Below are 14,601 nucleotides of genomic sequence, written 5' to 3'. Positions count from 1 at the left end.
CCTGCCGAGGTTTGGGGACGTTTGGGGAGGCGCCCAAACCTCCCCAAAGGTCGGCAGGTCTGCACGGAGGAACGGAGACCTGCCGAGGTTTGGGGAGGTTTGGGGAGGCGCCCAAACCTCCCCAAACAGGAACGGAGACCTGCCGAGGTTTGGGGAGGTTTGGGGAGGCGCCCAAACCTCCCCAAACGTCGGCAGGTCTGCGCGGAGGAACGGAGACCTGCCGAGGTTTGGGGAGGTTTGGGGAGGCGCCCAAACCTCCCCAAACAGGAACGGAGACCTGCCGAGGTTTGGGGACGTTTGGGGAGGCGCCCAAACCTCCCCAAACAGGAACGGAGACCTGCCGAGGTTTGGGGACGTTTGGGGAGGCGCCCAAACCTCCCCAAAGGTCGGCAGGTCTGCGCGGAGGAACGGAGACCTGCCGAGGTTTGGGGACGTTTGGGGAGGCGCCCAAACCTCCCCAAACAGGAACGGAGACCTGCCGAGGTTTGGGGAGGTTTGGGGAGGCGCCCAAACCTCCCCAAAGGTCGGCAGGTCTGCGCGGAGGAACGGAGACCTGCCGAGGTTTGGGGACGTTTGGGGAGGCGCCCAAACCTCCCCAAACAGGAACGGAGACCTGCCGAGGTTTGGGGACGTTTGGGGAGGCGCCCAAACCTCCCCAAAGGTCGGCAGGTCTGCGCGGAGGAACGGAGACCTGCCGAGGTTTGGGGAGGTTTGGGGAGGCGCCCAAACCTCCCCAAACAGGAACGGAGACCTGCCGAGGTTTGGGGACGTTTGGGGAGGCGCCCAAACCTCCCCAAAGGTCGGCAGGTCTGCACGGAGGAACGGAGACCTGCCGAGGTTTGGGGAGGTTTGGGGAGGCGCCCAAACCTCCCCAAACAGGAACGGAGACCTGCCAAGGTTTGGGGACGTTTGGGGAGGCGCCCAAACCTCCCCAAAGGTCGGCAGGTCTGCGCGGAGGAACGGAGACCTGCCGAGGTTTGGGGACGTTTGGGGAGGCGCCCAAACCTCCCCAAACAGGAACGGAGACCTGCCGAGGTTTGGGGAGGTTTGGGGAGGCGCCCAAACCTCCCCAAACAGGAACGGAGACCTGCCGAGGTTTGGGGAGGTTTGGGGAGGCGCCCAAACCTCCCCAAACAGGAACGGAGACCTGCTGAGGTTTGGGGACGTTTGGGGAGGCGCCCAAACCTCCCCAAAGGTCGGCAGGTCTGCGCGGAGGAACGGAGACCTGCTGAGGTTTGGGGAGGCGCCCAAACCTCCCCAAACAGGAACGGAGACCTGCCGAGGTTTGGGGACGTTTGGGGAGGCGCCCAAACCTCCCCAAAGGTCGGCAGGTCTGCGCGGAGGAACGGAGACCTGCCGAGGTTTGGGGAGGTTTGGGGAGGCGCCCAAACCTCCCCAAACAGGAACGGAGACCTGCCGAGGTTTGGGGAGGTTTGGGGAGGCGCCCAAACCTCCCCAAAGGTCGGCAGGTCTGCGCGGAGGAACGGAGACCTGCCGAGGTTTGGGGAGGTTTGGGGAGGCGCCCAAAGCTCCCCAAACAGGAACGGAGACCTGCCGAGGTTTGGGGACGTTTGGGGAGGCGCCCAAACCTCCCCAAAGGTCGGCAGGTCTGCGCGGAGGAACAGAGACCTGCCGAGGTTTGGGGACGTTTGGGGAGGCGCCCAAACCTCCCCAAACGTCGGCAGGTCTGCGCGGAGGAACGGAGACCTGCCGAGGTTTGGGGAGGTTTGGGGAGGCGCCCAAACCTCCCCAAACAGGAACGGAGACCTGCCGAGGTTTGGGGACGTTTGGGGAGGCGCCCAAACCTCCCCAAAGGTCGGCAGGTCTGCGCGGAGGAACGGAGACCTGCCGAGGTTTGGGGAGGTTTGGGGAGGCGCCCAAACCTCCCCAAACAGGAACGGAGACCTGGGGAGGTTTGGGGAGGCGCCCAAACCTTCCCAAACGTCGGCAGGTCTGCGCGGAGGAACGGAGACCTGCCGAGGTTTGGGGAGGCGCCCAAACTTCCCCAAAGGTTGGCAGGAGGAACGGAGACCTGCCGAGGTTTGGGGAGGTTTGGGGAGGCGCCCAAACCTCCCCAAAGGTCGGCAGGAGGAACGGAGACCTGCCGAGGTTTGGGGAGGTTTGGGGAGGCGCCCAAACCTCCCCAAACGTCGGCAGGTCTGCGCGGAGGAACGGAGACCTGCCGAGGTTTGGGGAGGCGCCCAAACCTCCCCAAACGTCGGCAAGTCTCCGTTCCTCCGCGCCCTGCCTGCCTGCTTCTTTCCGCTGCGGAAAGAAGCAGGCAGGCAAGGCGCGGAGTTTGGGGAGGTGCGCGCGCACCTCCCCAAACCTCCCCAAACTTCGGCAGGTCTCGGACGGCGGTGGCTTGGGAGAGGTGCGGGCGATCCCGGAAGCACCAAAGCCTCGGCCGCGCACAAGTCCTCGGTAAGTTTTTTTTGTTGACTGGAGTATAAGCCGAAGTGGAATTTTTCAGCCCAAAAAGTGGGCTGAAAAATTCGGCTTATACTCAAGTATATACGGTAATCTGTCTTATATCTGGCAAATTGTGCATATGCAAGCAAATATGGAAACTAGTGAAAAGGTGTTCTACAGTACAATTTAATAGCAATTTGTTTTATTAGACTTTGAAGGAAGTAGATTAACTGTAAGTTTAAATCTTCAGGATTCTCTGTTTTGACTGCTTTTTCTATTCCACAGGTAGTCTGAGAGTACATTAGCCTTGTGATGGCATAGTAGTAGCATTGGTACATTAAAATTCTTGGATGTTGTCAAGGAAAAATAGATTTATTGTCATGGTTCCGACAGAGACAAATAAAGCAGAACTCCGAGGCACATCAAAAGTATTGGCACATCAAAAGTGAAACCAAGTCTGAATAGACACGTAACAATCCCCAATACAAAGTTAAGAAATCCCACCCCTAAAGCTATGCAAGCTACTACGTTCCCCAATACATCTTCTTGGCGGGCTTTTCACGAAACGCCCAGCCTGCAGTCCCAGGAGCAGCCAATGACCTTGGTTCCAACAGGAGAAAATCTGTTTAGTCTAGCAAAGCACCTCGTAAACCCCCTCCTTCTGTGCTATGTGTCAACCGAAAATGAGTAGGGAAAATGGCTGCAGCTACGCTCATTTTCAAAGTTGACATTTATCTTATTAAATACATTAAAGTAATTTCTTATTTATCTGTATTTAATTCATTTCCTTATCAATCATATATCAACAAGGGTGAAACTTCATACTCATGCTTTAAATTAGGCTACTAAGCTTAAAAAAATAAGGACTTAATACTTATATGAGAAAAGTGTAAACTCAGTTCCCTTAGTGAAAATAGAAAGGCAGCTTGTTTGTTAATTCTAAATTATGAACTCACCCTTTTATTTCCATTCTTATTGCAGCTTTTCTGATCTGAGATTTAATGATAGAAGACCTAAAACTGGCCCTTCTGGCCAAAGTCCATCTTAGTGTAACATTTTGTTTATGGTTTGTACAGGCAATCAGTAATGGACTTACCGATTGCCTGTAGGCAGCTCACAAACAGGAAATGAAGACATATTCTTCTCTTGCTTGTGGTTTTCCTGCAACCGATATTTGAACATTTCTTACCTTGGAAATAGGACTAAGAGTAATAACCATTGATATATTTGTTATCTATGAGTTTGTTCAATTTACCTTTAAAGTCTTAGCTTTAAGGATCAAGAAATTGTGGGAACAGACTGCTAAAATAATCGTAAATGGAGACTACACAGAAAATTTTAATATTAAAAAGGGCACAAGACAGAGATGTCCTTTATCCCCATTAATATTTATATTAACCTTGGAAGTATTGAATAGAAATATTAGACAAGATGCTGAGATTAAAGGACTGGAGATAAAGGGTGAAAAATATAAATTACAGGCATTTGCGGATGACTTGGTCTTTATATTGGAAGAACCTCTGGAAACAAGCACGAAATTGTTGGCCAGAATAGAACAATGTGGTGAGGTCGCAGGCCTGATAATAAATAGAGAAAAGACTAACATTTTGACAAGGAACTTAACAGAAAATGGAACTTGCAAGAAGAACAAATCTTCAAATAGTTAAAAAAGTTAAGTACCTGGGAATTTACTTAACAGCAAGATGTGTAACAGTAAAAGAGGACAACTATCCAAAATTATTAAAACAAATAAAACTGGACTTAGAAAAGTGGAAAAATCTCCAACTGTCAATGCTGGGGAGAATAGCTACAATTAAAATGAATATCTTACTGAAAATACTTTTTTTATTTCAAACTACTCTGGTAAAATTAGAAAAAGCCTTCTTTGATGAACTGAATACCATAATACTGAAATTTATTTGGAAGGGAAAAAAACACTAATTAAAGTGAAATTGCTACAGGACGTTAGAGAAAGGGGAGGATTTGGACTCCCAGACTGGAAATTATATTACCAAGCAGCTATTTTAATGTGGATTAAAGAATGGATAACACTTAGAGACAAAAGCCTACTATACCTAGAGGGGCATGACCTGCAGATTGGCTGCCAGGCCTTTCTGTGGTTTGGGAAGAATAAGGCGCATAGATATTTCCAGAACCATGCTATAAGAAATGCACTTCTCATAGAATGGGAAAAAATAAAAGAAAAAATTTATATTAAGATATCTGAATAGCTTTCAACAATGGAAGCTTATACTTACCCAAACTTAATTAACTATGATAAACTTGTAACATACAAAGACTTACTGGACAATGAAGGAAGATTGAAATCTAGACAAGACTTACAACAACAAGGTATTGACCTAACATGGTGGCCATAACTACAAATCCAATCAAGATATGAAAAAGATGTGAAAACAACAGGGATCTATAATGAACAGACAGAACTTGATCTTATATTGTTAAAAACAGATGAAAAGCTGATTTTAAAACTCTATAGATTTCTGCTTAACTTAAAGATGGAGGAGGAACAAGTTAAAGAAACAATGATAATGTGGGCAAAAAAGTGGGACATACTATAGAGCTTGAAGAATGGGAGAAGTTATGGGATAGAAAGATTAACCAAAGCTGTATCATATAAAGAAAATTTGTATAAAATGTTTTATAGATGGCACATGACACCAGTGAGACTACTGAAAATGTTTAAAAATACTTCAAATGTGTGTTGGAAATGTAATCAAAGACCAGGTACTTATTACCATATCTGGTGGTCATGTCCTAAAGTTAAAGGTTTTGGCTTAAGATACACTTATGGTTGGAGAAGATGATTAAAAAACAAATAGAATTTAAACCAGAATTGTTTCTGTTAGGAATGATAGGTCCCAACTATGACAAGGAGAGCGGATACTTAATGTTACATGTATTGACAGCAGTGAGAATCATGTATGCCCAATATTGGAAAAATGAAAAGTTAACGACTGAAGAAGTATTAATTAAGAAAATATTGGATTGTGCAGAAATGGATAAACTTTAGAGATTAAAGAGATAGAGCATTCAGTTTACTATAGAACTTGGAATAAATTTTATCAGTGGCTAGATAAGCGAGTTAGAGAGAAAGGAATGTGATATGTAATTTTGAATTTATTTCAGTAAGAAAAATACTATATACTTAAAACATTGTTTAAGATAATCTATTATACCTATCATTATCAATTATTAGCTTTATTACTTTTATTTATATATATTTACCCAGACAATATGCTGTTTGCCAAATATTGAATGTTATTGGGGGAAACCCCAACCCTCACCCCCAACCTTTCCTGTACCCTAACCCTAATTCCCATCCCCTTACCCCCCCTTAACCCTATAAAAAACGATAAAAAAAATTCCAAAAAAGAAGATATTGTGGGAATGCTAGAGTCAAGTCAGTTCCATGTTTATTTCAAAAAAGGTAATTCAAGGGCAACTATTGAGCGAGATAGGAAAAACTGCTCCAGTGAGACTCAGCCATAATTTTTCTTCCATTCAATTGTGTCCAATTCTCAGAGACTACTTGGACAAGTATATGAAGCTTCAAAATTGCTATTATTGTTTTCATAATTCTGTGTTTATTCCACCCTGGCTTTAAGTATAACCTATTGACATCTCTGTTGTTCTTGATTCCTTGGTCTTGCCAGCTACATGAGGCTTGAAAAGGAATGAGAAAAATAAAACTTAGTGGGGTGGGAAATATGCTGTACTCCTATGATGCTTATTTGTTCTTGTTTGTCCAGATTGTAGGCTAGTGAGTGGAGTCACAAGAGAGTAGAGAATAGGTTTGACTGCAAGGTGTGTGAGGGGGTGTCCAACTTTTTTTTTAAAAAAAATCCATTTTGCCTGTATAAGTACCATGCTTATTTGAAATATGAACAGAAAATGTGTAAATTATTTTTTTTTTAATTTAGCTTGTGAAACTGCCATGTCAGACAAATATAATAACCATCTTGGAATCATACGTAAAGCATTTTGCCATTAATGCAGCTTTTTCAGCCAATGAGAGATCCCGACACCATCAAATGACTTCACATTCCAACCTGAATCTTCATTATATCCCACCAGAAAAAAAGTAAGCAAACACTATTTGATTTTGTGTCTGTTAGAGTTTAAAATGAAAGATTTAACTTCAAGTTCAAGTAATTAGATATTAGCAAGCTAAATAAATTTATTTATTTATAAATAAATATTTATTTATAAATAAATTTATTACCTGTAGTTTTGCATTCACTTTATATAAAGGGACAATAATGGTGTTCTTTTAAATAAGTCATATAGCCACTTAATAAGGCAAATACATCCAGCTACAATATTTGCCTAATTCTCAACATTTTCATAACACTGTAGTATAACTTTCTTTTCATCATTTTTTTATTGACATAACATGCATTTCTTATGTTCCACTCTTTAACATATGACTATCATTCTTATACAGATCTCTAAAATGCTCTTCATTAGAGGTAGTAGTCTTCGACTTATGACTCTAATGGACTCTGCAATTATGATTATAAGTCATGTCAGTCGTAAAGTGGGTCATCCATGTGACTGACCCAATTTTTTGCTTTGTGGCTGTCATTAAGTGAATCCATGATCATTAAGCAAATACGCAGTTATTAAATGAATCTATTATTCCCTATGGGGCATTTTTTGCCAAAATCAGGATGTAGAGGCCAGTTTTTGTCAAATATGTGATAAATTGCATTCACATGACTGCAAGATGCTGCAAACAGGTATAAATGCAGGTCAGTTGCTGAGCACCCAGAATGTGGTCAAATGACTTGGGGAATGGGTCTTCCATCACAACTTCAGAATTGGGTCGTAAGTACCTTATGGCCGAAGTCCCCAACCTTTTGGGCACCAGGGACCAGTTCCGTGGAGAGAGTTTTTTCCACACACTGATGGGGGCATGGTTTCATGTACTACCTGCATCCCGCAGATGGGGCTTTGCATGTTCGTGCAGACTGGTTTCTGGCATGCTATGGCCTGGTGCCGGTCCCTGGACCAGGGGTTGGGGACCCCTGCCTTATGGGGCAGTTCATCACAACTTCAAAAGGTTGCTAAGCAACTGGTTAGAAGTCAAGCAGTACATGTATTCCTTCTTTTCAGTTCTAGCCCAAATCATTCCATCACTTTTGAGTTTCATCCTAGGGAAGGTTCCTTTCTTAGCCTCTTTCATCCCAAAAAATCAGGTTATATGTACTCAGATTAATTAACACATAGATTGTGGGAGCAACTTCCAATTCTTTAATGTAGAGAAAACACATAGAAAATAAATTATCACTCCACTATAGCATGCCGGCCACATGACCACGGAGACGTCCTCAGACAAGTGTTGGCTCTTCGGCTTTGAAACGGAGATGAGCACTGGTCCCTAGAGTTGGAAACGACTAGCACGCATATGCGGGGGAACCTTTACCTTTACCTTTATAGCTATCTAGGCATTATTTTTGGCTTGTTTCTAATTGAGTGATTCTGACCCCAAATAGATGCTTGAGCTAATAGTAATAGTAATTAATAGTAATACTAAAAACAGTATGAGACAATATAAGAGGAGGAAGGGCAGCATGTAAATTTGATAAATAAATAATACTGATTGTTATGACGTTCTTCAAAATAAATATTAACATAAACTTTGTTATATAAAGTACTTATTTCTTTTGTAATCTTATTTTTCTAGTGTTGAATTATGTAAAGAAATGGTGGATGGCCTAAGAATAACCTTTGACTTCATTCTTCCTCTTATTCTACTGTATCCTTATGAACAAGCACAGTTTAAAAAGGTGACATCCTCCAAATTTTTTCTACCAATCAAAGAGAATGTAGCAAATTCTAACAGGTGGGTTTGTGTTTTTCTCTTTGCATTCCTTTCTAGAAATAGAATGGTTTTAATGACATTATCTTTTAAAAAAAACTATAGTCATAAAACTATAATTTTTACTGGCAGCCAGTAAGCTGAAAGAAGACTTTTCAATAATGATGAAAGTTAAATAGTTACTATTTAAAGTGTTCTTTATTGGCCTTGTATATTGGCCCATAATAACCACTCACCATCCTAGTTCACCATATATTTTTATTTGATCAGAAATCAAGAAGAGCTTTCTCCAAGCCCACCTCTTCTGAATCCATCAACTCCACAATCCACAGATAGTCAGCCTGCAACAGGAGAACCTGCAACACCAAAACGCAGAAAAACTGAACCTGAAATCTTGCAGTCTCTAAGGCGTTCCACACGTCACACATCCAACTGTGATAGGTTGTCAGAAAGCAGTGCTTCCCCACAGCCAAAAAGGCGGAATACTGAGGCTCCTGCTTCAATGCCAAAATTGTTTTTGCATCTTGAAAAAAGTGAGTTCTATGTTAAGATAACTGATTATGTAAAAAGGAACAATGATGTAAAAAGTATTTTCAGTTCATGAGTTGTCTTTTAACAAGCTCAATGAAGCTTCAGCATGATAAATTTGAGTGCTAATAATGAACATTTTTCAAAGGCATTGCATATATACTTTAAGCTTTTTATAATAAAGCCTATATTACCAATGTCACTATTTTAATAGATTTTGAAAGTTTGTGCTTCAGGGTGGGATTTATCATGGGGATGTCTCCTGATTTGATTTTTGTTGTAATAACAGCAGACAATTGCAGTTGATAAAAAGCATGCTTGTAGTATGATAACATGCATTTCAAGTGTCTTCACTAGCAACAAATAATGGCATTTGAAGAGGTTGATTCAGAAATATAAGCAGATCAATATTTTACCAAGAATTTTGAATGACAGATATTAGAAAGTTTTCTTAAATTTTAGCAATAGGCAGTTGACTTTGAACTTAAGTCTGATTGTTTTGTAGAAGCAGTTGAAGCAACTTGCTTTATGCTAATAACTTTGCAGAATCCATTATTGCTTTGTTTTTAGCAAAATAATTTGATTTAGCTACTAGCAATGTTTTGACTTAGATATAAAGTCAGTTAAGTGACTTGAGCTAGTCACTTCTCTTAGCCCTAGAAATGAAATGGCAAACCACTTCTGAAAATCTTGCCAAGAAAACTGCAGGAACTATTCCAGGCAGTTGCCAGGAATCCAAAACTGATTGAAAGATACACACACTCAGAGCAAAGAATTATTAGCTCCTTGATATTAGTGTGTGAGGATATGTAATCCTGGAGGATTAAACATATTATTAGAAATTATACATATATATTTTGAATATTAGTCAAAGATACTAATGTAGTATCACATGCATTTATACTTACTGAAATTTTATAAAAATAAGATTGCCTATGTCAATGGAGAGAGCCTGTTTGGGGCAGCGGTTAAAGCACAAGGCTAGAAACCAGGAGACTGTGAGTTATAGTTCCACCTTGGGCACAAAGCCAGCTAAGTGATCTTGAGCCAGACATACTTTCAGCTAGGAAGAAGGCAAAGGCAAACCAGTTCTGAAAATCTTGCCAAGAAAACTGCGAGAAGGAATCCAAGCAGTTTCCAGGAGTCATAAACTTTTAAAGCATCCACCCATAAAAAGATCAAAGGAATTTCTTAATAGCTGTAGGAAATCTCTCATGGCTGAATAAGAGTTCTTGTCCTTATATATCCATGCATAAAATAATGTCCTACTCTTTTCTTTAAGAAACTCCTGTACACAGTGGGTCATCCTCTCCTATTACACTGACCCCTAGCAAAGAGGGTAGTGCAGTATTTGCTGGATTTGAAGGCAGAAGAAACAATGAATTGAATGAGGTAAGTTTTTCTTGTTTAAGACTTGATTCAAGGCAGTGAATCAAGATTTTTTTGAACTAGGAACCTATATTTCTCCAGGTATTATTGAAATGCAGCTTGCATCATTTTAGCTTACTGATTAATATGTACTAACCTCTTCCTTTCTTAGTATGTTGAATTACAAAATTTATATCTTATAGTTGTTTAACTAATTATGTACATAATTCTATAAATTTAATTTTTAAATAAATACGAAGAGTTTTATTTAATAAATAAACTTTTAAAAACAGTTTTGGAAATGGTTCTGATGTAGAAAGAAGAAAGTTGTACAAATTAGAAAGTTTTCTATTTTATATATTTTAAACTACTAAGATAAAGATTTTGACAATATTTAGTAGAATCCTGACATGATTTTAAATTAGATTTAGATCAAGACAAAGTTTATTCTAATTTTATTTTTAGGTGTTGTCATGGAAACTCATGCCAGAAAGCTATCCTCCAGGCGATCAGCCGCCACCACCTTCTTACATTTATGGATCTCAACATTTGCTGCGCATGTTTGGTAACATATATGAACTTCTACAATGGTTTTTGTAATAACTTTAATTTATGCACTATATTTATTGGAGATTTTTAATTGGAAATTAATTCTGCATTCCTAATAGGATTTAGTTCATTCAGGTACATATATGCAACAGTACTTGTAAATAATCTGATCTATTCAGAGATATAAATCTCCCTTAAGAGGTTTTTTTAAAAAATCAGAACTATATTTCAATCTCCCTTTCAATTTTTATAACAATTTCTATAAAACATGGGTGATTTCAGACCACTTATTAACTCTCAATGCAAAATACTTCAAGACCTGATTTGGAGGGGAGGGGAGAGATAATTGCATGAATGCTTGAAATAAAGATGGAATATAAAAAGGTGGAAGTAACAAATAAGAGGAAGTATTAATGGCAAATTGCTTTCAATTGAAAGAAAAACTGTCAAATGGGAAAGGGTTGACATTTTTTCCCTTTTTGTTTTTACAGTAAAGCTTCCAGAGATACTTGGGAAGATGAGCTTTTCTGACAAAAATCTAAAAGCTTTAGTAAAGCATTTTGAGTTGTTCCTAAGGTAACCTATGGATAATAGCAAATTTAGAATATTCAAGAGCAGCTAGTAACTTGCAGAACAAACATTTTAGTTATAGGAGAGTTATTTGTTAGCTAATTCACTGTATAGGAGAAAAGTAGAAGATTCTAATCAGAAAGTTTTAGCTTCTGTACTTTCCTTGTAATATGGTTATTCCTCATTTAGCATGGCACGTGGTTATTAAGTGAAACAGTACTTAAGGGAAAACTCACATGACTGAAACTGTGCTACAGTTTTACTCCAGTTGTCCTTTGCTTTACAGTGTCATAAAGATATGACCCCAAAGAGTCAAGTGAACCCAAATGGCAGTGAAAGTTTCCAGAATTAGATTCATGAGGAAGCTGAATAAGAGGATTAAATCTTATAGCTCTTTCCCCCATTTCCATACCTTTTGGAATGCTCACTTGGTTCTAGGATTCAAAAAGAGAATTAATGTTTGCATTTACATTCATTGGAGAGGAAGAGATTACAAGAGAGTAAGCAGGCACACAGTAGCGAATATATATCTAGAGCAAGGGTGTCAAACTCGCCGCTTCACATGACGTGTCGCAACGTATCGTGAATTTTTTTGCATTGCCGGAGCTGGGGTGGGTGCGGCCTCTGCATGATGCAACCAGCCCATGGGCCGGCAGTGACACCCCTGATCTAGAGGAATTTGTTAGCCCAAAGCTGCTTAGTTGGCAAACAAAGGTCTTTATTTTAAAATTCATGTGCTGAAAAAAGCATTTAATCATCAAATATAAAATTATAATATTATTTAATTATTTTAGTTTCAAATAAATTACAGAAATTAGAAAAACATCAGTAAAATCTGTTCAAATAATGATCTTACATTTTAACAAAAGCATTTCCAGAAGTATTTCAGTGGATTACTTGCAACTGTTCAAAGTTCAAAAGTAAGTCCCATTGGATATAATGGGAACCACACCCAATTAACCATTTGTAAGATTAATGGCATGGGGTTCTTTGTACGTGGTTAATTTATAGCAGTTTTTCAGAAGCATTTTAAGGTAATGCTTGGGTAATTTAACAGAACAAATAATCATACATATCTTACTTCTATAGGTTCTTAGCTGAGTATCATGATGACTTCTTTCCAGAGTCAGCTTATGTAGCAGCCTGCGAGGCCTATTATTCCACCAAAAATCCACGTGCTATCTACTGAAACTGTGGATGCAATTAGCTGTACAAACTCGGCATGCTCCATGTCTCCTATTTTATTGCATTACTTCAAGATCAAGAAAAATTGGAAGATATAATATCACAAATGCTTGCGACAATGTTGTTCTTTTGACATAAAGAAAATTTCATTTCAGAGCTTTGCTGATGTTGCATTCTAGCACTCGCACTTCGCTACCAGATAAATGAAGCTCTGCATTGACTGTTAATGCGTAGAACTGCATACAAATAAAGTAAGAAAAAGGAAGAGATGCATTAGAAACAGACTTGAGAAGAACTAATTCATCCTGTGTTCCACATTATTATAGCCTTGCTTCAGATTGACCTTTTATCATTTCTGTTTAAAAAGTAAAGGCAGTTGCATTGTACAGGTTGTTCATATTTGGGGTTTTTTTCTATAGAATCTAAGAAACCACTTCTATGTTAGCATTCTTTCTGTCTCAAGTGATTAAGTATGAGGGATGAACTTGAGGATACCGTCAAGGAAGCACTATTAATTCTCTGTAGGTCCATTTCATAGTTACCAAATAGCTTTGATTGGAATTAATTAATTGCTTTAGGAGGTTAGGGCTTTTTGTATTTAAGAAGAGGATATGCTTAATAATTTTTGGAAGAAAGAATGATGTGATAGTTATTTGGCAAAATTTTGGATCTGGAAATACTTGAGTTTTGTTTTGTTTTAATTCTTTAGTTCTTGCTGGTAAATCAACTAGAATTTATTTATGGAAATAACAGAAGAATCAGAATATTCTGTTCATGTTAACAAAGGCTAACTGATTTCTAAACTGGAAGAATTTGGTAAATATGGAAGAGTCATGCTACCATTCAGTTAGTCCGATCTTACTGCAGCACATCTTAAAAAGTCCCATTAATTTCACTAGGACTATTATGGTCAACTCGTGATACATTGCAAATATAATGTGCTTGCATGAGGCAAGCTAACTAGAACATGGGTCTCCAGCCCCCAGGCCACGGCGCACTACCAGGCCACAGCCTGTTCAAAACCAGGCTGCGGGAGAGATGGGCAAGCATTTGCACGCATGAAGCTCCACTTGTGTGAGCGGAGGACACTTGTGCTCATGCAAAGCTCCATTCACAGGAGCTCCATTGGGCTGGGTTGCCAAGCTGGAAAGGTTGGGACTGTTGAACTAGAATACTTCATATTGTACTCTGCCAATCAGATAATTGAGCATGATGAAGCAATCCTATTAAGTAATGACATCCTAACTGTCTTATTTTAGAAATTCAGAGCATAAGTTCAAGTAGCTAATAGATAAGAACAGGAATAACAGTTGTGATCTCTGTGATGATGTGGACTATAACTGCAACCCCAACTAGCAGAGCCAAATGTTGAAAAATCTAGGCACAGAAATTGTAGAAAAAACATTTTGTTGATATTAGTCTTCAACACTCAGGTCATGCTTTGTAATCCTGCCATTCGGCTTCCAAATTCTTGCTGTTACATAGAGAACATTTTTTTAAAAAGCATGCTAATGTAAATGGGTGCAATTATCTTGGTGCCCTTACATAATATTTGAATGGATAAATATTAAAAATGTGTGACCAGCTCTGTAATTTGTAAGCTGTTATTTTGCTGCTAAATTCAGTATAAATGTGTTGATAGATTGTATGCATTACTTTTCTGACGTAAGTCCTAAATCTTAAAACTTTGAATTGCAGCCTTGTAGTGAGTGAAACATTTATTAAGTTTAGTGTAAAATACTGTTTTAAAGATATAATTAAATATTAATGTTGTATAAATGTAGTACAATAAATAACATTTTTATCATTCTGTTTTCAGCATGTTTGAATGCTAACTACTGTATTTTATTGCATCCAAATAATGCATAGTGTCAGGCACAAATAACCAGGAGCATTCACTGAGTTCAAAATACAGTAGAGTTTGTTGTTGATACCTATACACAAGAATCAAATTAGCTAACAGTCAAAGCTAAATTGGTACTAGATAAGAATCAGTGGTATTCATGGGATGGTGGCAGTTCGCACCAGTTTGGCAGAACCGGTACCTAATTTTTTGTTGCCCAGGCCCAGAATGGATTTCCGGAAGCAGCATCCACACAGAGAACCGGTTATTCACATATTTGAATCCCACCACTGGGTGGGTGGGG

The 14,601-nt window shown here is 39.8% G+C and overlaps 1 protein-coding gene across 2 annotated transcripts in view; it reads left to right on the top strand.

The window, feature by feature from the left end:
• Positions 1–14,254, top strand: part of MSL3 (MSL complex subunit 3) — a 57,538-nt gene extending 43,284 nt beyond the window's left edge. The window contains exons 7-13 of one of the 2 annotated variants that reach the window (XM_083362696.1): positions 6,354–6,514; positions 8,120–8,278; positions 8,525–8,787; positions 10,065–10,174; positions 10,616–10,715; positions 11,191–11,275; positions 12,359–14,254. In XM_083362696.1, coding sequence (XP_083218822.1) covers positions 6,354–6,514; positions 8,120–8,278; positions 8,525–8,787; positions 10,065–10,174; positions 10,616–10,715; positions 11,191–11,275; positions 12,359–12,458 — 978 coding nt within the window. In that variant the 3' untranslated portion in view covers positions 12,459–14,254. The remainder of the gene's footprint in view (positions 1–6,353; positions 6,515–8,119; positions 8,279–8,524; positions 8,788–10,064; positions 10,175–10,615; positions 10,716–11,190; positions 11,276–12,358) is intronic. The other variant, XM_083362697.1, reaches the window with a different exon arrangement.
• The last annotated feature ends 347 nt before the right edge of the window (positions 14,255–14,601 follow it).

The sequence above is a fragment of the Vipera ursinii genome (genome assembly GCF_947247035.1).
Source record: "Vipera ursinii genome assembly, chromosome: 4".
NCBI classification, from domain to species: Eukaryota; Metazoa; Chordata; class Lepidosauria; order Squamata; family Viperidae; genus Vipera; species Vipera ursinii.
The sequence above is the reverse complement of the archived record's forward strand: the minus strand, read 5'-3'. Positions and strand labels throughout refer to the sequence as shown.